Source organism: Eptesicus fuscus, chromosome 9, assembly GCF_027574615.1.
Source record: "Eptesicus fuscus isolate TK198812 chromosome 9, DD_ASM_mEF_20220401, whole genome shotgun sequence".
NCBI classification, from domain to species: Eukaryota; Metazoa; Chordata; class Mammalia; order Chiroptera; family Vespertilionidae; genus Eptesicus; species Eptesicus fuscus.
In genome coordinates, this window is record NC_072481.1 from 31,461,290 (window position 1) to 31,484,801 (window position 23,512).

General features: G+C 53.7%; 1 protein-coding gene across 3 annotated transcripts in view; it reads left to right on the forward strand.

The window, feature by feature from the left end:
• Positions 1-3,043: 3,043 nt before the first annotated feature.
• Positions 3,044-23,512, forward strand: part of SSBP3 (single stranded DNA binding protein 3) — a 147,498-nt gene continuing 127,029 nt past the window's right edge. For 2 of the 3 annotated variants that reach the window (XR_008556918.1, XM_054720580.1), the window contains exons 1-4: positions 3,044-3,216; positions 4,211-4,283; positions 4,507-4,568; positions 7,230-7,314. Coding sequence is in view for 2 of the 3 variants with exons in the window: in XM_054720580.1 (XP_054576555.1) it covers positions 3,161-3,216; positions 4,211-4,283; positions 4,507-4,568; positions 7,230-7,314 (276 nt within the window). In the remaining variant the exon portion in view is untranslated. The remainder of the gene's footprint in view (positions 3,217-4,210; positions 4,284-4,506; positions 4,569-7,229; positions 7,315-23,512) is intronic. The other variant, XM_054720581.1, reaches the window with a different exon arrangement.

Below are 23,512 nucleotides of genomic sequence, written 5' to 3' on the forward strand. Positions count from 1 at the left end.
CGATCAGTGATTTTCTTTCATCATTGATGCTTCCATCTCGCTCTCCCTCTCCCTTCCTCTCTGAAATCACTAAAAATATATTTAAAAAAAAATAATAAAGGAAAAATAGAAAAGAAAGGGGTTGAGGTGGGAGGCATTCCAAGGGGAGAAACCAGGCCCAAGGCTGTGGTCCAGGGAGGTGGGGGCCGGGGGCAGAGTGGGGGAAGGTCGGGTGGGGGTTTGAATACGGTGCCTGGGCGTTTGGGCTTGCTTCTTATGGGACTGCACTTTGGGTCCCCGTGCCAGCGGCTGCACCCATCAGCTCCCTTCTCTCCAGCAGCGGGGGCTCCCTGGTCTCCCTCTCGGCCAGGGCCCTCCCACTGTCTCTGTTAGCTCCACCGGGAACCTACTGACCTGGGGCCTCAGCAAAGGGACAGAGTGCCTGGCACAGGTTCCCCAAAAGTCATCCCTCTCTTCCTGCCACACAAGCTCTGGAAGGAGGTGTTGGTCCTTTTTTCCCAGGTGGGGTGGGGAAAGAAAACTATAGACGGGAAATCAGCATCAGAGAACATTAGAGTCTCAAGAGACAGTCAAGATCTCTTACCCCGACTCCCTCCCTTCCCCATTTGACAGATGAGGAAAACGATGCACAGATATGCCTGACATTGACAGGGCATGGCCAATTGGGTGGTGTCCACGATTGGAAGGGCCAGGGAAGGGCCCTGTTTTCCTTTAGCCAGGACCTAGCCAATACCCCTTTGTGGGCCTTGCAGACCCAAGATGAGTCAGGCTTCTTGTGAGTCAAGTCTGTTGACAAGCATCCCTGGCCATTCCTAGCCCATCAAAAATAGAAGTCCAGGGGAAAGGTTTGAGCAGGCCAGTTTAATTAGTGTGGGCTCTAAGGTACCTTAAGTTAGTCCTATTAAATTAAACTGCCTCGGGGAAAAAATAACTGTAATTATTTCCTTCTCTCCCCTATCCTTGTATTTCACTTCCCTCCCAAACTCCAGGCCTCGCCCATTCACAAAACCACCTTTAAACTAGGGGCTAAGCAGAGTCAACCATAGGCTAAGGTTCAGTGTTTCCCTTTTTCTGTCCTCTCCTCCTGAGAGCTCCAGGTTCCGGCAGAGAACAGAGTGCCTCCAGAGGCGTCCCTAGGGCTTGGCTGTATTCTAATTTAGGGAGGCTGTTCCATTGAGTAGAACATTATTCCAAAAATGCACCCAGCGTCTCCTTCTTGAACCAATGCAGATCAGTTTGCTGCGGGGCATTTCTTTTAAAAGCCCCTTTTCTCCCTTCTACAGATCAAAATAAGCAAACTTTAATGGTAGGGAATTATTCTTTATTTTGTTGAAATCTACTTCTGAGTTTTTCCACTCCAAACGTGTTTTCCCCAGGACACTGACCTATCCTTTAATTGTTTGGAGCTAGGCATGTTAGGGGGAGGGGCGTTACTTGTTTATTGGAACAGCGCAGTTAAAAAAAAAAAAATCAACCTAGGCTAACAGTTTCAAGGCTCCCCTAAAGATGTATCCAAACAGGCAGCCAATCAGCGCTTACACAGCTTTTTCTGCTTGACTCTTTTAAAGAGACAGTGCCGACAGTGTTTTATCACATTTAAAGAGAACCGCGCTCTAAAAAACATTCTGAAAATGGGGGAGTCCTCCCTATTGCGCTGGTTTTTGGTCTTAAGAGTCTCTAATGAGGGACCTACTGTGTCCTCGGGGTTCTCGGCCTGGGAAAAAGGAGTCAGCAGCAAATAGCTGGGTCAGTCCGCCAGCCTCCCCTCAATTTCCCATTGTACACCTGGGTCACTGACAATGGAAGCCTCCCTTCCCCCCACGCCTGACTCTCGTCGCCCACTCCCCAATTTAGCTCCATTTATTTGAAGTTTGCAGATTTCCGTGGCGCGCATTCCGCGTCGCTGGGCGCCCAGGAGACGCCCCCCCTGCCCGGGAATGCGACTGTCTCCCCAAGGCAAGGGGCTAACTTGCCAGTGCGGGCCGATCTTAGAAATTAGGGGGCGTCCAAGCCCCCCGTTCCTCCCCCAAGCTCCCCAAAGCAAGCCAAGGGCCATTTCCCCGCGGCTCCACTTTGGGGCTTTCCAAAGTATTTTAATGATCTAGTAAAGGAGAAGCCGCGCGCCCCGGCGCCGGCTCCCGCCGCCCAGCTCGCAGCGTGGAGCCCGGGCCGGGCGCTCGGAAACCAGACTGGGCGAGAGGGTGGCCGGGGGCGGGGCTGCCGGGGCGGAGGGGGGGGCGGGTGGCGGATTGTAGTCTAGAGGTGGCCGGGGTCGGAGCCCAGGGGAAGCCGGGCGCAGGGGAGGGGGCGGTAAAGGGAGGGCTGCCGCGGGCCCAGCTCGGGGAGGTGAGGGGCAGATAAGAGACGTGGCGCGGGGGGAGCCGAGCAGAGGGGTCCGCGCCCCCTCCCCTCCGCCGCTGCCGCAAACCCGCTCCCGCCCCCAGTGGTCCACGCCGCGGAGAGCGCTGGCCAAACCCCCTCCTCGCTGGGGTCGGCAGACCAGGGCGCCCCCATCTTGACTCGGGTCCCCTCCCCACATCTACAGAAAAGGGAGGCTCGCGCCCCCCGTCCGCCCGCAGGAGCAGGGGCAGCGGCTCCTCGGCGGCGGCCGCAGCGGGGACTGCCGCGGCTGGGCGCTGACAGGGCGTCCCCCCGGCCGCCCCGGGCCCGCCCCCACGCGCCGATTGGCCGGCGCGGCTATCAATCGCGGGACGTTGACGCCCGCCCGCTCCCTCGCCGGGGTAGCCACGTTCGGTTGAGCTCCAAGTAGACCAGCGGCAGCGGCGGCAGCAGCGGTGCCGGAGGCGCAGAGGGCGGCGCAGGCGGAGCCGGGCGGGCGGGCGCGCGAGCGAGCGAGCCAGCGGGCAGCCGGGCCGGCGGGCGAGCGGCGGCGGCGGCGGCACCGGCACCTCAGGCCGAGCCGGCGCGGGAGGAGTTCCAGGGCGATGGGGCCGCGGCCGGGGCTGACGCTTTGACAGCTGGAAAGAGCGCGGAGCCAGCGCCTGGGGGGGCGGGAGGGGAGCGCGGCGAGGAGAGCGCGAGCGAGCGAGCGAGCGGGCGCCGGGGAGGGGGCCGGGAGCGAGGGGCAGCTCGGGAGCAGCCGGAGCGGTAGCGGCAGCGGCGGCGGCGGCGAGGCTCGGCGCCCTCTTCTCTGCAAACCATGTTTGCCAAAGGCAAAGGCTCGGCGGTGCCCTCGGACGGGCAGGCTCGGGAAAAGTAAGCCCTATGTTCCAAGTGGCCGCCGGGCTGCGGGCGGGCGGGCGGGCGGTGGGAAGCAGGTGGGCGGTGGGGGCGCTGCGCCCCGGGCCCCGGCGCCGCCTGCCTGGCCCCGTCCCCGAGGCCGCGGCGGGCGGCGTGGGAGAGAGCCCATTGTTGGGAGCCGGCTGAGGTTGGGGCGTCGGGGAAGGGGCGGCGGGAGGCGCCGCCGGGGGAGGGGGCACTTGGTGGCCGCGGGGCGTGCCGGGCCTGGGGGTGGGCGAGGTCCCGCGAGCGAGCCGGGGCGGCCGCCCCACTCGGGGCGCTCGCCGCGGTGGCCGCACTTTGCCCACCGGGTGCGGGCAGGGGGCGCGTGGCTTCTGCAGCCCCGGAGGCTCCTTTTGTCCGCCCGCGGCGTGAGGAGTGCGTACCGGGGGCTTTGTTCGGCCGGGAGCGCTCTCCCTTCCCTGCCCTCGGCCTCGCCGCTGCTCCCGTGCCCTCCCGGGCGCCGGGCTGGGCAGGGACGGCGGCGCCGTCTTGGCCCTGGGCTTGGGGGACAGTTGTTTTGCGGGGGGAGGTGGTGAGGGCGGCGCTTCGCTGCCCACTCGAGAGCTCATCTAGACCCTGGAGTCCAGCACCGAGTCCCCGGACCCTCGGCGCTGGGCAGAGGGTCGCGAGGAAGTGTATCGTGACTAGGAGGGAAGCTATGGGGTCCGGGTGGTTTTCGAGTTTGCGAGACTTAAGTGGGTTTGGCCCCCGACGCCACTTGGGAAGTTCAAGTTTGGGGGCTCCTCTCCCGGTCCCCACGGTTTGAGGTAACGCGTCCCCGGACACCCAGCCCCCTAACTGCTTCCACCCGCGGCTCCAGGCTGGGCCGAGCGAGCCGCTCCCCTCTGGTCGGGGCCACAATGGGACAGCGCAGGCAGGGCTGGGAGCCGGCTGGCCAGTCCGGGAGCGACTGCCCCGTGTGATCTGACACCTTCCCCTCTCTCTGTGCCCCCTGCCTCCTCTCCAGGTTAGCTTTATACGTCTACGAATATTTACTGCACGTAGGAGCACAGAAATCCGCACAGACCTTCTTGTCAGAGGTGAGTGCAACTCCCCCGCCGTCCAATTTCCAGACACCCCTGCCTCCCCACCATTCTTGGAGCCTTTGTTTTCAGGAGCAGCCACTGTGGCCACCATTTTGAATTTTTATCACCTTTTGGCATTTATTGTTAGTTGGTCTCACAGCCTTTTGGCTCCGGGAAGCCCCCCGCGCACCCCTTCCCTCTCTGCTCCTCTAAGCTGTCTCTGCTCTCTCCTTTCTAGATTCGATGGGAAAAAAACATCACGTTGGGCGAACCACCTGGGTTTTTGCATTCGTGGTGGTGGTAAGTTTGTGTGGATAGTTTTGTGTGTGTTTGTTTTTGTCTTGGAGTCTCTGGTCCAAGTGAACAAAGGCGGGAGCCAGGAGCAGACCCCACCAAGCCTGCCCCTCCGCCTTGCACAGAGCAGGGCACTCAGACCAGGGGCCCTGTGAGCAGGGCAGAGGAGGCTGGTGCCTAAAGTTTTTGCCTCCTCTCTCTCCCCTCCTGTTGAGAGCCTACTAAATCATGCCTGGTGTTTGGATAGAAACTCCTTACTTTTCCATCTCACTCCCGGCCACTAGGCAGGCTCGAAAAAACCTTGAAGGATTTTTGTCAATTCTGCATGCTGCTTTAATTAGAGGGAGTGGGGGTGGGGCGGGGTGGAGGGGGATACCAGGTCTGTTTTACAACTGGCCTATCCTTTCTTTTACTATGAACTCAAAACCGATAGAGAGAGGAGGGAGAGAGAGAGAGGGAGAGGGAGAGACAGACAGACACTATTGCGGCCTTTCCAGGCACCCTGAGAAAAAGCAAGAAGGGGCTGCAACTTCCTTTAAAGATACTGATTCAGACTGACTGGACCTTCCTCTCCTCTGTGGGCTGCCCCCCTCCCAGCATCCCTAAAACCACAAAGTTTCATTTTACTGAAAACCTTAACTTGTCGCTGTTGACCTCACAGAGCACCCTTCAGTCCGTGGTGAGGGGCTCTCTTATCTGTGACCCTCCCCCAGGCCCCTGGGTCCTGCTGGTGTGGGCCCACCTCAGTCTGGTCTTGGTTTGCCTGCAGGCTGCGGGGAGGCTTAAGGTCAGGGGGAGCCAGTGGGGAGCCAGTTGCTGTGGAGGAAGACCTGGACGTGTTGTGTGACCGATCGGTGCGGCGTCTTTGACATCCTTTTGAAAAGGAAAAGAGAGCAGAGCGGCTTTGATATTTTGGTGGAGTTCGGGAGAATGGAGTGCCATGTCTTGGGATCTTAGCGCGTTTACCTGACCGCCAGCTCAGGTTACTGTTTCAGGTCTCTCTGAAATGCAGGGGGGTGAAGTGTCTGTTCTGCCTTGTGCAGGGAAAATGAGTTTTTAATTACTTCAGCCAACCTCGGAGCGGCCCAGGGTTGGAGGCATTTGGTGTGGCGGGAGGATTCGACCTGTTGGGGTGGGTGATGGGTTTTCTGGGGTTGTGTTTGGAGAGGAGTGTGGATTGGTTTGACAGGTCTGAGCATCAGAAACCTAGGTTGCAGAAACGTAGGTTTGTGAGTAAACGTTACTTGGAAGGGGCTGGGGAGTTTGTAACGTTAGAAATCTTTGGTGTGTGGAGGAGTTGATCAAATACGTGCAGCTTTATAGGACAGAAAGCTCGAGCTTTCTACCAGCTTGAGCCCCCCTCTGCAGCTGGTAGAAGTCCCCGCTTTTCCTGTCCTATCCATCATCTTCCTGAAACGTCTCCAGCCTTGTCTGTGGTTCTGGGCTCCGGTCGTGGTCCTGTGAGAAAGTGCCTCATGATTTGACACTGAGCAAATGACCACGGCCTTTGGGGTGGGAGGAGACGGTGGGGCTGACCCCAAGAGGGCCAAGCTGTGTTCCTCGTGCACCTTGAGTGAGATGCCCGTGTGATGACTGGCAGAGCTGCGGCGGAGATGGTTTCTTCGGTGCTGGCTGTCGGCAGCAGGGGCAGGAGCACTGTGGCAGGAATCAGACTTCTGCTCTGGTGCCCATGGTACCCTTCAGTCCGCTTCCATCCCTGGGCCTTGGAGAGGGTTTCTAAGGCCTCATGTTAGTGCAGTGACTACCCCGTGTTTGCGTAGGGTTTTACTGGTCGATAAAGGACGTGTATGGATGCTCTCATTTAACGCCAAGTGTCGGAGTGACCGGATAAATCGTGGAGGGGGATGAGGCAGGGATAGCTACCGCCCCACCCCCTCCAAATCCCTCCTTTGCTGGACCGGTGGGTAGGTGCCTCTCTGAGGAGGGCTCTCTATTTCAATATGAAAGGACAAGATACGTGGTTGACCTCTGGCTAACTGATGCTTGGTCTTTGGTTGGATGGGGTGGGGTGGTTCTTGCATAAGAATAACTTGGGGGAGGGGCCTGGCTGGGAGTGGGGGTGAGGTCCAGAAGAGTGGGGGGTATGGGTTCCTGGAATAAGAACCTATAAGTTTCCTTTATTGGCAGAGCCACCCCGTTGGCTGTGCTTATGAGTCATAGTCCTGACTTTGGCAATTTAACCTTTTGACTGAATGCAAGCAGCCATTTGGGGTTCGGGGGTGCGACAAAAGGAGCACGGATGAGACGCCTGGATTCTCATGCAGATTCCTGCCAGACCTGCCTGGGCAGCCATGGGTGGGTTGTACTAACCTGTCTGAGCTTCAGTGCTCCCTGTGTAAAGTGGGGATACATCTCCCGTCTTAAAGCACTGTGGTAGTCGCAAGCAGAGCCTTAAGTGTAAGGCATTTAGCACACAGTAGGTGCCTGATAAATAAGAACTATTACTCTTACTACAAATAGCTGGCTTGCTGCAAGAGGTTAGGTCCATTTTGTTTCCTGGGCCAACTTTGCCCAACGAAGGCTGGGAAAGACGGGGGTTGAGCCTCGGGGAGACGGGGTGCTGTTCACACTGAGCATTGTGCACTTGCCGTTGTGTACACAAGTCATAATTAGTAACCTGATCTTATTTTATTTTTCAACCTGCAGCGTATTTTGGGACCTTTACTGTGCAGCTCCTGAAAGGCGAGACACTTGTGAACATTCAAGTGAAGCAAAAGCCTTTCATGATTACGTGAGTAACAAAATTTTAATCCTGGCAATAATTACAGGGTTGGATAGCTCTAACTTCTTTAGGACCAAAAGCAAGCACACAGCCAGTTGGCAGTGGCTTTTGTTTTCTCCTTGCCTTTCTTCTCTGCCCACCTCCGTGCTGCCCTCGCCCCGTACCCTCCTCCAGCACCGTTCCAACTTGGTGATGGTATTTCATAATGTTGTAATTATGCAAACGCGTGTGTAGATACCTATCTGCAGAATTAAATGGCGTTGAGCAGGGCTCAACCATGTGCGGTTTATGTTCAGAGTGGACAGTTAACTGGGAGGGGACTGAGTTTGGTGTTGGTTTAAGAAAAAAATGACCACAGCCAAAAAGCAAAAGAAAAAAAAAAAAAAAAAAAGAAGCAAATAGGAAATGTGTGTTTTGGAGTAGAAGGGGTGTTGAGTGAGAATTTGGTGAAATGGACTTTCGCCTTACTCTCCAGGAAGTGATCTTTCAAATTACATTTTGGGTGTTTGTTTTATGTTTGGTTTGGTGGGGGGCTCATGTTGTGTCTACCGAGGGGAAGGATACGTTGAAGTCCTTGGCTCGTCCATAATCCTGTGTTCAAAATATTCTTATAAACATGTTTAATGTCATCACATTGTAATGCTTTCTGTTCTATCATTTACCCTCTACCTGGATGAGTTTCTTGAGATGTATGAAATGCTTATAGGAGAGATGCCTGCCCCATGTCCATCTTATGTGGCAGTCCCCCTCAAAAAAGAAAAAAAGCGGGGGGGGGGGGAGCTCCAAACCTGGGTTGGTGTCAGACATTCTGAGGAGATGAAACAGGTTAGGATCTTCTGGGGGGAGCTGGAAGTGTCTGAGGTCTTCCCAGCCTCCTCTCAGTCTGCTTCCGTTGGCCTCGCACGCCTGCACCGAAGAGGGGGTCTGTTTTTGTCTTACACTTCTGCGTGAAGTGGACAGGAATAGTCCCCTAACTCTGGGGCATGGAAGTTGGCTTTCTGAACGTCACCGGGGCCCACCCCCTTGGCCAGGCCATTGCGTCCCCTGCACGCAGAGTTTGAAACTGGCCTAGGAGACCAGAACCCATCTGGTTGAGTTTCACAAGTGGTCAAATCCCATTACCGTGAATATCTTTATGGTGAAAATTTCCCCTGTAACACGAGGAGTCAGAGGCTCAGCTGGAGGCGGCCTGGATTTGAGAATATTCAATGTGATGAAATTCTGCCGTGACTGAGAAGTTAATGCCCTTGGAGTGGAGTGCCGAGGAAATTCACCAGTTCTCATGCCCTCTCCAGGGTGGAGAATGAGAAGCTGGCGAGGGTACTTGGGGCCGAGTAAACGTTCAGTAGTGAAAGGTGAGGTGACTCGTTCCCTTGTGATGTGGCTCTGGGAACATCCAGGAGCTGGAGGTTGGAGGAGGAGGAGGCTAAGAGGTGTATTAGTCATAGAAAAATAGTTGGCGAATTTGACCTTTCTACCTAGTAAAAAGTCTTGTGCTTTAAACAAAAAACTATGGACAGCCAGTTCCTGTGTGGCCAGCCTTCTACGGCTATGCAAATGGTTTTATTTTAGAGTGGGGGGATGGGTAGGTGTGCCTATTTCAAGCCCGTCTCTTGGTATAGGTGTCTGTGCCACCTTTTGAAGCAGCCTTTCAGAGAGGCTAATGATTTTTAACTACGTTTAGTGCTCTAGCAAGTAACGTGAGACCCTCTTTGGCAGTTTGTGGTTCCGCCTGCCACCTTGAAACAGCATGGTGGCTGGGAAACCTGGCTTTCAGTAATTTGTTAAGAAATGGCAGCAGAATTGTGGTAGTGATTTTTGAAGTTGGCGTAGGCATTTAGAAGATGCTATCAAGAGATGAGGCCCGGGATTCGCAGATTTTAGGGTCCAAACTCCTTTTCCTGGATTGGAATCCACCTGCTGCTGCTCTGTGGCCCGAGAGAGAGTCAGATTGAGTGGGAGGAGGGATGGATGGAGTGATGAGTGGGGACAGGGAAGGAATGTCCCTTTTGTTGAAGAGGTAGGGAAGAATTGCTGGGAAGACGAAGAAGCAACTGGAAGATTAAGAACTATTTAAGAAAATTAAGAAAAGGGACTCTTACCGTCCTGCTCAAATCTTCATGTGTTCTCTGCATTCCCATGGCTACCATCTAGTTAGTGCATATTTGTTGTTGCTAGAATTATTACTGCCGGAGTCTCTTTTCTGGAACCTTGTCTGGAATGCGTGCTCCTCTTACACGTTCACACTCCGTCCATCTTTGACGTTCTGTGTCGTGGAGGATTTTCAGGATAGTTTTTTGTACACTCTGATCGCTCCTTAATCTCAGTGTCTATAAAAACCACCTATACAAAGCCTCTGTTGGCGGCTTTCCCTGTGCTGGGCCCCTGTGCTGAGTGCTGTAGGTTCGGTGACCCTGGGAGAGAAGGCATGTTAACTCTGTTTTGCACATGGAGAAACTGAGGCACAGAGAGGTTAATTCACAACTGGTAGGTGGTAGAATGAGGATCTAAGCACAGGTCAGCACTGACTCCAGAATCGGTTCTCTTACCCGCGCAGCAGCTCGGCCTCACAGGTCCAGGGCAACACCTATTCTGACTATCTTCAGGGTTGTCTTTCCAACCTCGGCTTGTTAACCTTTTCCATGCCAGAGACCATTCGTCCACAGAGCTATTCATCTCTGTAGCTCACCATACCTTGTACATAGTAGGCACGTATGCTAATTAAATGAAGGAGTGAGGAACTACATAGGAAAGGAAAAGTAGGAATTTGGGGGTCGGTAAGTAACCTGGTCTGGGACAGCCAATGGAATACTGGAGGGGTGTTCTTTCGGTGACTTCATTTTTGCTGGGTGGTCTTGAGCCAGGTAATTGAATGTGGGTTAACGCGTTCCCTTAAATCTTTGTAGAAGATGGAAGTGCAGCATAAATACGAGTGCAGTAACTGGCCTTTCGTTTTCGATCAGGGAGATTCAGAGATTCTCATGGTTTGTGGGGGCGTCGGTGTGGCCCGGGTACCAGGTTGGGGCCTTGATGGTCGTGAGTAGTAAGTGCTCGCTGGGCAGGGGCGAGGAGTGCGCGCCTGATTCCCGCAGAGCCGGGAAGGGCCTCTGTCCGTCGGAAGGTCCTGGTCTCGGCTCTCTGACGGAAGTAAGTGGTTTTGTGTTCTGGCAGGTTGCTGATGGATCAGGGTGATCTCAAAGGCTCTTCTCAGGCCAAGGCCAGGCCATCGGGCCCGGAATGAGCCGGATGACTCAGCGGGGAGGGGGTTTAAATTTTCTTTGAATTGGTGAGTTTTTATTTGAGTCACAGTCTATTTTCTCCCACACATCTGGCCACTTCAGGTTGCTTGGCTCATTGTTCATGAGCCCGAGTGCCCTGATGCTGACCACGGGTGACGTGGAACATGGGGGGACGTGGAGCCCCGGGTGGACTCTCCTGAGAAATGGATTTGTCTGTAGTCAGGAGAGCCCCGAGGCCATGGAGGAGGCTCCCAGGGCCCCTGCCTGTGGCTGTGGCTGCTCCCCTCTGGCTGGAGCAGTGGTTCTGAGAGTGTGGGTGAAAGACTGTGCGGTCCCATCGGGCTTTCTTGGGCTTTTGTCTGGGTTCCGGCCTCTGTGGAGTGGATGCTCCCAGCCTCCCACTGCGGGCCCCGGGGGGCCCTGGCGACCTTCTCCACGGGATCGGTGGGGTTGGTGGACGTGTCTTTGGTGTCTTCTCAACCACCAGCAGTCCTTCCCCTTCTGGTGGCAGCTAATTTTGTGTTTTCCTTTCGGAGGCCAGAAATGAGTGGAGCAGATAAGGCCCTGAAGCGGAAGGTGCTGAAGAGCAGTGATGGGTTCACGCACAGCTCCTGCTGCTGAACTTCTCACAGTGCTTTTTCAATACGTGGTTGTGGTTTGGCCTCACCGCGGCCTGTCGGTCAGGTTTTATGAAGGTCTCGTCCCCATTTTACAGATGAAGAAACTGAGACTTGGGGTTTCGATGCTTTGTCGAAGGGCACGTGGCCAGGCAGTGGAGGGAAGATGCTTGCTCTGGACTCAGAGTGTGCCCATACACGTTCGCTGAAGAACTGAATTCGGCGGAGAATTGAACTGAAGTTCCTGAGGGGTGAATTGCAGAGTCCCCGGCGGAGGTGGGACCCGAGCTCTGGGAAGGGAGTTTGTTATGGTGCACTGGGAAATGTGCTAAAAGCGATGGCCTTTCCTTCCAGATAATGCATGCTTCTCCACCAAGGAGACTCTTGGTACATGACTTCAGGAGGTTCACGGGCTGCTGCCCCACATTCCAACCCCCCCCCCCGTGATCCCCAGTGAGGAACTGGGGTGTGTCGTGGACAGGGAGTCCCATGACCTTGGCTGGTCTTGCGCCTTCGTTTCCCTACTCTGAAGACCTCTGTCATCGGGAGCCCCTGAGTCAGCCTCTCTCCGTGGACTGGCTCCCTCACCCCTCTGCTCCCGCCCAGCCGTTCCCCCTCTGACCCCCTCCACCCTCTGCTGTGAACCTGTCTCTCCCGGCGGGTTGGTTAAGCGTCCTGGGCGTGCATGGGAGTGGAGGTATTTGTGGCTCCGTGGCAGGGGTCCAGCGTCCTTGGTGGGTTTGAAATAGCAAAGTGATATTTGAGAGGGCTCTCCTTGGATGTGCTGAGCTGAGGTTCCTGCCAGGCAGGGAGTGTCCACGCCTGCCAGAGCCTTTGGGAGCCGGGGCACGAGAGGGTGGCCGGGGGGCAGCGATGGGAGGAGAAGGCCGCAGCTGGGCTCTGGGTAGCTGGGGGAGCGCTCTCCCCCGTGATAAGCCAGGGTAGCTATCTGCCCAGAGGTCCCCACGAGTTCACGGTGTTGCCTTTGGCTCTGACCCTTGGCACCCTTGTGTGGCAGATTATGAAAGCAAAACGTACACAGTCGTTTCTTCCCCCGCTCCCTTTGGAGCTTAGACTTCGTGTCGCATCCTTTCTTCGGGCTCCCACCCCCCCCCCCCCCCGTTTGCTGCAAGTCCTCTTCACCCCCCAGAGGCTGCCAGACTCCTCCATCGGTAGCTAATTAAACACTAAATGAGTAACTGGAATTGCATTTTGCCAGAACCCAGGCAATGCAGCCACTTTAATGGGTTTCAAGTGGCAGCAAGACCCCAAATTGCAAATCTTTGCCCTTTATTTCAAGGCAGGAGTGGGGCGGGGGGAGTGGCGGGGACCCAAACAAAGTTTTTGGCAGTGGTCACTTCATTTGAACTCCAAGACCAGCCGTGCGCACCAGTCTTTGCATAATGCCATCTTTGTTAGCTAAGCATTTGCAAACTTGGACCGAGAGCCAGCTCTGTGCCAGCCCCTGCTCTGAGGGAGCCGGGAGACACCCGGCTCTCCCTGCAGCGTCCCTTAGGCTGTCTGAATTTTCCAAGGGAGGCCGGTTCTCTAATGGGGACTTGAGGCCAGAGCCGCCTTGCCCCCTTTCCTCGACCTTCCCACCTCCGTGTGTGTGTGTGTGTGTGTGTGTGTGTGTGTGTGTGTGTATGCGCGCGCGCGTGCGCACGCGCGCGCTTAAGTCTTAAGAGGGAGAAGTGGAAGGGAGGTGTGTGTGCTGGAGGGCCTGTCAGCCAAGATAACAGAAATGTTACACTAGCTGTAGCCTCTACTATAGTGTCTAGGGTTTAGAGTATTTAGAAAAATTAATCTTTTTTAGTTTGGTAATAATTCTGACCACGGCACAAGTACATTAGACGATTCACATAAACTTCGTTAATACATGTTGCTGGGAGCTTACAGCAAACAGACAGTAATGACTGTTTGTTTTTGATTCGCCACGGTAATGGGGTTTTCGGTAGCCTTGGTGAGATGCGTTTTAGGAATGTTTCTCTCTGTGCTATGCTTTTATTTTCCTTAGCCTTGAATCCTTTGGATTTGAAGGGTTTGGGCTCTGACTGGCAGCTGGGATGCACACCTGAGCTCCAATTCTCACTCTCGTTTCCTGGCAGGGCAGACTTTCAAACACTCAGTTTTCCCATCTGTAGAATGGGAAAATGGTGATCCCCTACTATGGTGGTTGTCGTGAGAGTTAAGTAGATATATATATAATGGTTGTTTCTCTGTGGCTAGTACTTGGTGATTTTGTTCCCTTTCTCTTTACAGCCTTAAAGCCCCCCCCTTCTCCCCCCAAATTTTAATATGGAGAAAATAGCATATTTTCTGGGACAGCAAGTTGACCATAGGGAACTGGACACTTGAATTTCTCAGTGATGCTCTCCGATGCCCGGGCTCCCCTGACATCTCGTGGAGTCCTCCCTCCATCCCAACTGTCTTGTCTCACCTCCACACCCCTGCACGGGGGCAGAGCAGGCTCGTGCCACAGGCTGGCACTGATAAATGCTCCCCTGAGGTGTCAGCGCGCCTTATCTGTGTTGGACAGAGGGGTCCTGTCCCACTCCCACATGTAGCTGCCACAGAGCTGGATGGTGAGACCCAGAGAGCTGGCGACTTGGCCTCAGCAGAAATCTGAATTAAAGTTTCCGCTTCATACCACTTGTTAGCCGGGGTCGGGGCGGAGGTGGGGGGGAGGGGGCTTCACTTCTTGAGGTCCATCCTCTCGACTGTGAAACAGGCGCAAAGGGTTGTCCTTGCTCAGCCCGCGTGGGAGTTGCTGGGAGGAAGGCACGGGAAGCTGTTGTGCTGTGAAGTGCTATGTCAGTGTTGATGGGGATGGACAGGTTCGAAGCCCCTGAGCTGGGATCTTGTCATTGTCTTCTTTGTGGGAATGCTGCCCTGGCCGGCCTTCGGCCTCCCCTGACTTTCTGATGGAGTGCGGAGTTCCGAAGAAGGGCCTAAAGGGGAAGGTGGGCCTGAGAAAGGTGCATGGGAGACTGGTCCTGGGTGCGTTGGTTACTTTCTCTTTCCACTTCCTAGGGTGAGCTTTAGGCCTTGGTCAGCTGGCCCCCAGACAAGGAGCAGAAGACACCGCCGAATTTCAGGGTGTTGATTTAGTTCCATCGTTGAGTGCCTGCTCTGCTCACTGCCCAGTTGAAGAGACAGATGTAGCTCAGGATGTGATAAGTGCTTAAAAACACTTGTGCAGAACGATCTTGTTCTTTGGAGGGATGGATGCAGTCAGGACAGGTCACAGGAGTCGGTAAACAGTCCCACCCTGGGAAATATATTCAATGCAGGTGACGGAACCAGAGGTCACCTAGTCATCTCACACGTAGGCAAACTGAGGCCCAGAGAGGAAAGACGCCCCAGGTCACCAGTAGGATTCAAACCTGCAAACCCGATCAGGGGTCCAGGACTCTTTCTTTTGCCCTGTGCTGCCTTGCTGCACTTACAAGCTGTGCCAAGCGGGCACCTTAATTAACCTTTCTGTGCCTCAGTTTCCTTAAGCCAAATGGGGTTAATAAAGTATACCTGCCTCATAAGGTTGTCACGAGGATTAAATGAGTTTATGCGTGTGGGCATACACACACACACACACACACACACACACACTCACTCACTCACTCACTCACTACATGTAGCCCCGGACACAGCGTAAGTGCTAAATAAATGTGCTATCCTTCTTAGTATCTCACTTGTATGAATCCTGACTCTCTGATGGCCAAAAAGGGGACAGGAGCAGGGGTTTCGGGGTGAGAAGTGTGAAACATGAACCACCGTTGGCTTGCTCACAGGTTGGTTAGCTCTCTGGGTCCCGGGGTTTGCGTCCACCTTCTTCAAGCACATTCGTGCTTGTGAGGCTGAGGTGAGACCACGTGTGGCTGCTCCTGGCCAGCACCTGGCCCGTGCTATTCAGTCACTGCCCGTTTTCTCCTCTTCCAGCCACTGCTCTTGCTCTAGGAGCCCGGAACTGTGCCCAGCCCCCTCTGGCCCTTCCCTTCGGTCCCTCCTTGGTACTGCACCACCTGCGTGGGTTTTCTGCACCCTTGCCAGTCAGCCCTCTGTAAAGCGGGCAGTGCGGCTGCCTCCACCAGGCCCTTTTCTCCTTTATCCCCCCCCCCAAGAACTTTGTGTCTTCCTTACTCACTTGCTACTTGCTGCCCGGAAGGAGAGTGATTTGGGGTCCAGGTTGTATCTCTTCCCTTCCTCCTTCCAGATGGGAAGTTCTGAGGACAGGAGCCCTTACCTTCATCCCTGTCTGTCTCCCCCGTTCCTGGGGCCTCTTGCAGAGTCTTGAATAAGCCCCCAGGTTGGGGAGCTACACTCTGGGCCTTGAGAAATGAGAAGGGTTTGATCCCTGCCCAAGGACCAGGCGTGTTAAATACGCATTTTAATGGAGATGGACAAGTGGCTCACGGTAACTTACTGTTTTGCAAACTGAGTTGTGGCCCATTAGTGCCTTGTGAAAACAACTTAGTGGGTCAGATGGGCAATTACAGAAAATGAAACAACTGTATCACAGAAAGTAAACATAAGTATTAATTTGGGAAACTTGTTTTCAGGGATTTATGTGCGCCTATACACGAACGAACGAACGAATGTGTGCCCTGGGTTGTGATGTGCAATTTGCCTTATTGCGGGTCTCAGTCTAAACTTGGAAAGCCACTGGCCTGGAGAGGCTGAGGTCGGATCTTGGGACCTACAGGCTGGGTGACTGAGGCGACGTGATGAGCGATTGCTGACCTCAGTTCCCTGATCTGTAATAAGGAGGGAATCAGCCCCCCCTCCTAGGGTTCTTGAGAGGGTTGTCCCCCCATCTTGCTTCCTGAGTGGTGCCTGGGGGGCCCTCCACACCTCTGCCTCTGGTGTTCAGTGCCCCGTGTTGCTGGGGCATTGAACACGCGTGGACGGTGCTCAGCAGATGCTTGCCAAACAAGCAGTAGCTCCCACTTGAAGTCTGCAGCTTGTCCCTGCTGGCTGGCCTTGGGCAGCTACTCCTGCCTGCCTGCCCTTGAGGAAGGGGGGTTCCCCGGTCCCCTGTGGGGGGTGTTGTCTGAACAGGGCTCAGGTGTTGTCTGCAGGGCTCAGGCTCTGGCCACAGCAAGAATCTTCAGAATAGGTCTCAGGGCATCCTGCCTGACCCAGGTTGGCCCAGCCTCCCAAACCCCCTTTCCCCTCTGGGTGACAGCTGTTTGCATAGCTCGCAGGCAGGCTTTGTATCTCCTGCTCTTTGTGTGTTTGGGTGAAGCGCCTGACATTTCACTTCTGTCTCCCAGTCCTCTGACCTTAAGAAGCACGGCTGCTCCCTGCGGCCTCTGTCTGAGGTTTTCTTCTGATCCTTCTCTGCCCGTCACAAAAGGCTGTTTGAGAGAGCAGGCTCTGGGGCGGCGGACCTCCCCCGCGCCTGGGGTGTTCGCTGCAGCCTTGCCAGCTCTCTTGGGACGGACAGAGTGTGGCTTTGCAGACTGGCCTGGAGCAGCGGCCTGTTGTTGGGCCGTGAGTCCTGCTTGCTTGCTGTGTGAGCTGGTCAGTGATGGGGGCACTAACGCTGTGTCGTGGACAGTGCACAGGGTTTGGACTTTCAGACGGCCTTGGGTAAGTCGTTTGGCCTCTCGGAGCCTTAGTTTGTCCGCGATAATGAAAATACGTAAAATAATAAAATAAGGCCCGACTTTTTTTTGCCTCAAGCTTTTTTTTTTTGAAGTCGGGTGAGAGCAGTTGAAAATCGTTGGCAAATTGTGGTCCCCATTTGAGAAGGCTGTTTTAAATGTGAACAGGCCATCACCTCATAGAAACGTGCATGAAAAGGGAGCCTGTCTATTTATAGACGGGGAAACTGAGGCCTGGAGTCAGGTGGTAACACAGCAAGTCTGTGGCCAGATGGGCCCTTGATTCCCTGGGCAGCCACTGACGTTAGCAAACCTCCACTTAAGAGGTTGGCGCCTGTGTCTGTGTCTGTGCCATCCGTTCGGAATTTTGCAGCTTTCTTTGGGAGATGCCCTGGGCTTCCCGTGGCTTTGGCCACCCGGCCTGTGCGGAGGGGGCAGACGGCCCAGCGGGCAGGCCTGGTGTCGGGCGTGTGCACACTGCCCTTCTTTTCTTGCTGTCTTTTAGAAGGCTTCCAGTAGAAAATGTTATCCTCTCTCTGGAGGCCCTTGCTCTTGGCAGCGCCGCCCGCCAGATCCCGCTCGGCGAGCCCACTTGTGTTACATGAGGCAGCGCCGGGCCCACAGCTGCGGGTCTCCGGGCCGGTGAGCGGCTTCAGAAGGGGATTTTACAGCATGACAGGGAATTTCAGCCACCGCGTTATCTCCGAATTGGCCAATTGATGGTTTCAGCAGAGCCTTTCAGCATCGGGGAAGTCAATACAATTTGAGTTAGTTGTGATGGCTGCCACTTTAAATACCTCAGTGAATTTCTGTCAGCGAGCGAATGCGTGGAATAGGGAATTGCAGAAAACTTGATCACCAGCGTGCTTCAGTCGATTCTGACCCCAAGCTACAGAAAATGAACTTAAACCGAGTTGACTGTCGCCGCGTACTTTCTCTGGCATTGTTCTGCTCGCAGCACCTTCGTCAGAGCAGCTTGAAGAGACGGGACGAGGTAAACTTCACCGTGTGTGAGCCTGGCCCCCGCGGTGAGGGAGCGATGGTCTTCCATGGGGTGCTGAGCCATTGGGAGTCGGGGTGGCGGTTTCTTGCCGAGGGATAAATTACTAAACGACGGCGTTGTGGCTTAATGAACCCTTTATGTAATTAAGGAAACGGTTGTTTATTGAGCATTTACTGTGTGCCAAGACCTTTAAAAGTGTTCTTATTCCCTTCTTACCCTATCTGGGCAGTGTCGTGAATAGGATTTTCTTCCCATTTCATGGAGGAAGAACTGATAACAACAGCAAACAATTACTGAGTGCCAGCTGTATGCCAGGCACTGTTCTAAGTGCTTTAGGTTTTATCTCAGGTCATACTCAAAACAGCCCTGTGGGTTAAGTCCCATTTTTCTATTTTGCAGTGAAGGAAACTGAGGCACTGGAGGGATTCAGCACTGTTGAAGGTGGACTTAAACTAAAGTGCTCTTCACTGCCCATCACGTTGCCTCCCTAAGAATTAATCCAGATTTGACATCTTTGCTCCCTCATTCACTGATGACCCACTGCCCAGCCTCGGGTGGTTTGGTACTGGGACGAGGAGGACTAGGGTGGGACGTGAGTCCTCAGGGGGACGGGCAAGCCCACGCCCTGCCTGTGGGTCGTATGGTACCCGCCTGGTGCCGTGCCTCTCCGCGGGCAGAAGGACTGGGCTGGTTTTCTGTGACCTCACCCAGGAAGAAGACATCAGGCTTTGGACCCCGTACACATTAAAGAAGAGTTTCCCCATTACTTCACTCCCAAGGCCTTCTTGTATTAACCCCCTGCCACCCACTATGGACTCCAAACAGATTGCATGCATTGAGTCACCACTCATTTTGATGAAGAAATAGGAACAACAAGAACTAGTATACAGTTGCTGATAATAGAGCTTCTTCTTAGCTCAGGGGAGCCAACGCGAGCACACCAGTTCGGTGGAATTCCAGTTCCGAAAAAACATTGGGAATTGGGATTCCAATTCAGTTGAGGCAGACCTGATTCTTGCTGAGCTCAGAAAAATACCAGCAATTCTCCAGGGTCCCTAAAAGTTTCAGGAGACCCGAGTCCACAGGCTGGGGACCTCTGGCTCAGTGCCGTGCTTCTCACACCCATCTAGCAGTGTGTGTGTAGGGGGGTCCTTTTGGCTCTGTTCTGGGATGGCCAGGGGTGGGCTCTGTGGAGGGAAGCCCCTCATGATTTCCTGTGGGAGCCTGGAGGGTTGGAGGGCAGAGTTCGCACGAGGTCATCCCCTGCAGAACAGGCAGTGCAGGCAACGCTTTTAGATGCAGGATGGGTGGCCCAGGGCGTGAGACTGAGTAGAAAGCTCCCATCTCCAGAGGATGCTGAGTCCCCATCCCTACAGACTTGCGAAGGCACACGTGTTCACTGCTCATCTTTCTCAACCAAATTTCCCCACTCACTGGCTGTGCGGCCTTTTTACTGGCCATTGTCTTCCTTCGGGGCCTCAATTTCCAAATGTGACCCATGGAGACAGTGAGGGATACAGACGAGATTTCCGAAACAGCAGTGACCAGCATTTATTGCGCATTTGCCCGGGGCACGGCTGTGCGTGCGTGTGGCATTTAACCCCCCACACTCCACAGGGTGAGTCTGCTCTTTACCCTGTTCCTTGAATGTAGAAACGGAGGCTTAGAGAAGTGACCTCGTTAGCTCATGGTTGCAAAGTCATCAAATAATGGAGTCAGGACTTGAACCCAGGGCCCCCTATTCCTTGAGCCACACTGTTACTTTAAGAAACTTTTGGATGACTTTGCGAGATGGGGACTTTAGGGGGGAGATGCACCTCGAAAGTATTGGATCATTTTAGTAGAAATCTATAAACGTGTGTCTAAAAAAAAAAAAAAAAAAAAAGATGTGACAGTTTGCCTCCTAGTGAGATGAATGCAGATAAACCTATTTTGACTGTTAACTTATTTTGCTTAAAAGCCAGTGACATGTAGCATTGAATTTATTTCCCTTCACAATGTTTAAGTGTTTGCCACTTCTTGAGTGACGTGTGTGAATTTGGGAATTGCCTGCACTTTGGGGATGGAGGCCGCTGTGTGCACGCGAGGATTTTGCCTTGAGAGGGAGCTGAGGCAGGTTTGTGTGGCGCAGGCCGCAGCCGAGAAGTGGCTGGAGAGCCGCGCGCGCGCACCTGTGTCTGAGGGTGTCGACGGAACCACAGTTGCTCTGAAGTTGGGGTCACAGTGGAGAGCCGATCGCAGGAGTCTTTGTGACTGGAAGCCTAAATATTTATTCTGTTCTGTCCCTAATGAAAACAAATTGTCAACAGTTGTTCAGTAACTGACTAAATTAAAATCTGTAATTAGTCAATTAGATTAAAGAGTTGGCACAACCTGATTGTATCATGCTGGTTAGGTTATTAAGAGAAAGGGTGTGATTTTTAATTACTGAATGCTAATTTTGACAGTTTCAAATAGAAACAGACGTGTGTTTTCCCCCCTTTCCCTAATTCTGAATGGTTTGGAAAGTAAAGACACTCAATGTGCAAATTATGTTTTTTTTGAAGGAAAAGAATCCGAGAAGGCCCTTCTGCAGAGTAGTGTGTGTGTGTGGGGGGGGGGGGTTTAGTTAAGAGGCCACACTGGGTTTCGGTGAAAGGGTTAGTTGGAAACCCTCCCTTTTTTGAAGGAAGGATGGCCTGGCGTTTGGCAGCTTTGCTTTTGCTTTAAAGGAGAGGTTGATTTTAGAGTCACTGAGTTAGAGTTCTTTCTAGAGTCCCCCTTCGTCTGTCACCTAAGGGGATTTTCTGACCAACACCTAGTAAGTATAGGCAATAGGAGACGGACTCAGTGAGGAAATAAACCACTGTGTCTGTATATTAAGTGTGGTGGGATCTCAGACACTAGTGCAGGCGAATAACAATATCCAGCTTTTTATAAAATATGGTCTTACTCTCTCTGGGCAATCCAGCGAGAAGGTCGGACGGGATGTAAATGTTCTTCTGGCCTCTGCTTTAGGGCTGAGCAAAGTGAAGAAGAGCTGGGGCATGGGGAAGGGATGTCTGAGGTTTGGGGTGTTGGGGATGGAGGGATGCAGAGAGGCCACAGGAAGAAGGGAATTTCTGTAGGTCTAGTGGAGGGTGGACAGAGAGGAGAGGGGCGTCTAGCTTGGGAGGAAAATGGGATCAAGTAGTAGGGGCCAGTTTGTGGATTTAGAGGTATAGAAAGCCAGGCAGAGAATTGAGGATGAATGGGGCAGGCCCGTTTTGAATTCCAAGTGCTCTTTCCATTTTGCGTTTCTGCCGGATGCCATGGTGGTGCCTCCCCTGAAAACATTGAAATATGGGTCATCCGTATCCTTGGAGCTAGGGATAAGGAAATCTGAGCTGCTTCCAGCCCCTGACCCCATAATACAGCCGGGGTCCCCTCATCTGCCAGAAGGGGCCTCCAGTCCCCTCACCCTCTTCCCAGCTCCTGGGAGTTCATGATGGGGTCAGCTCTAAGCTGGAGGGCACGAGTCATTTCATTTGGAGGGCCTTAGAAGAGGCCCAGGGGCCTCTACAGGGAGGCCACCCAGCCCTCACTTCTCCTTGTCCAGAGTCCTGTGGGCAGCAAGAGGTTGAGACTCTTCCCTCCAGGCCCTTGACTGCTGGGCTGTGGGCTCTTTACAACCCATTGGGCAGCCTCCCTGTCTTGGGGGAAACTGCCCCGAACCTTGTGCCTCCAGGAGCCACTCCCCATGGCTTGTTGGTGGTAAAGCACAGGCTCTACCTTCTCTCTGCTGGCTGTTTTCCAGGACGATTTTGGGAAGGAGCAGTTAAAATAGCCTCTAGCTTTCAAGATTTAACATTATAGTGGCTGGTGAGTCCTAGTTTTGTGTGTGTGTGTGTGTGTGTGTGTGTGTGTGTTTTTTTTAAGGAAGCAGCTTTGCTTTTTGGGTCTGGGTCCTAATCCCCTCTAGGCCTTGACTCCTAGTGTACTCATCGTTAGGCCTTTGCTTAACTTTTGTGCCTCAGTGTCCTCACCTGTTAAATGGAGATTGCATTCAACTGGCAGTACTGTTTTGAGGTAACGATGCAGAGCATCCTAGAAGATGCCCCGTAAATATTTCTGCATGACCGCGTGATAGGCTGAAAGGTAGCCAGTGTTCTTCGGGAGGGGGTCTCTGCCTAGGGAGCTATACTGGGGTATGTTCAGGCACATGAGTAACAGGAGCAGAATAAAAAGCAGGAAGTATTTGTTAGTGGTGGATTGGTATATATTCTGAATTTGGAATTTCTCTTTCGGACTCAGGATCCACAGCCAAGGTTAAAAAAAAACGCATGAGAGATGGAGGAGGAGGTGGTGGTGTGTGCGTGTGCGTGTACATGTGCGCGCGCACGTGTGTGTGTGTGTGTGTGTGTGTGTGTCATGGCAAATAGAAGAAAGGAAGTGACAGCACTAGGAGAGAGTTTATTTTAAAAGCTTCCCCACTGATAGATTTGTAGCTCTGGGTAAATAGGGAAGCTTGTAAAACTTGATTCATTTTCTTCCTGATGTCTGTTTTTGGTGGGGAGTCGAGGTGAGGACAGAGCCAGCCACGGGAACCCAGCGCTTTGAGGTTGGAAGTGTTTGTCCCCGGTGCACCCACATGCAGGGCCAGAGCAGTCAGTGTTCTCGCCCTGCTCCCTGCCCCCAGAGGCTCCTTCCCTTCCTGGGACGGAGGAGGGCCTGTGGCTGGGGGTCTCATTTAGGGATGAGCAAGGACTTAGCGCACTCAGGACGACTTCCTACTTCCTTCCTGGCCTGCGCTGCCCAGAGCAGATCGGGTTTGCTCTTTTCTTTGGCGTGGGAGACAGGTCCTCCCCCGTCCCTGTCCAGGCCTGCTCTGGAGACGTGGACGGGCAGCTGGGACAGCCTTTGGGCCGCAGCAGCTAGGGTGTGTCCTCAACTGGAGGCCCAAGTGAGCCGTTCAGGAATGAGAAGCTACTGCTGCTGGGAAACCACTGCAGAAATGGAAAGGTGGTCAGCCGGGGAAGGTGAGGAGGTGGCGGACTTGGTACATTAGAAAAAAATGTTTCAGGGAATTTTGGAATATTTCTGTTTTGTTTTGTTTTTCTTTAATTTTTGAATTTTTTATTGATTTCGGAGAGGAAGGGAGAGGGAGTGTGAACCTTGAGACTTTGATACCAGCCAATTGCCGGGCTGTAGCTAAGGAAAGAAAGGGCCAACCTCCCCACCTCAGGGCCTTTGCACGGCCGCTCTCCTTACTTGGAGCGCTTCCCTCGGTAAAGTCAGGGCCTGACACCTGATGGATACCAGCTCCTATCTGTGGACTGAAAGAGAGATCAGGAAGTACAGGAGACTGCCCACCTACCAGGGCCCGTCTGGACATTTGAATGGCTCCCTAACGTCTTCATGCCCTCAGAGCAAGGCCAAGTTTGGCTGCTTGGTTTGAGCTCTGGCATTGGCATTTGCCTTTCTTTTCTTTGTCTTTTTTTTTTTTTTTTAATGGGAATGGTGCACAACTCAGGACACCAGTTCCTTGATTTTATTTATTTATTTAAAAATATTTTGACTTCAGAGAGGAAGGCAGAGGGAGAGAGGATAGAAACATCAGCGATGAGAGAGAATCATTGATCAGCTGCTTCCTGCATGCCCCCGACTGGGGATCGAGCCTGCAACCAAGGCATGTGCCCCTGACCGGAATCGAACCCGGGACCCTTTAGTCTGCAGGCCGACGCTCTATCCACTGAGCCAAACCAGCCAGGGCTGCCTTTCCTT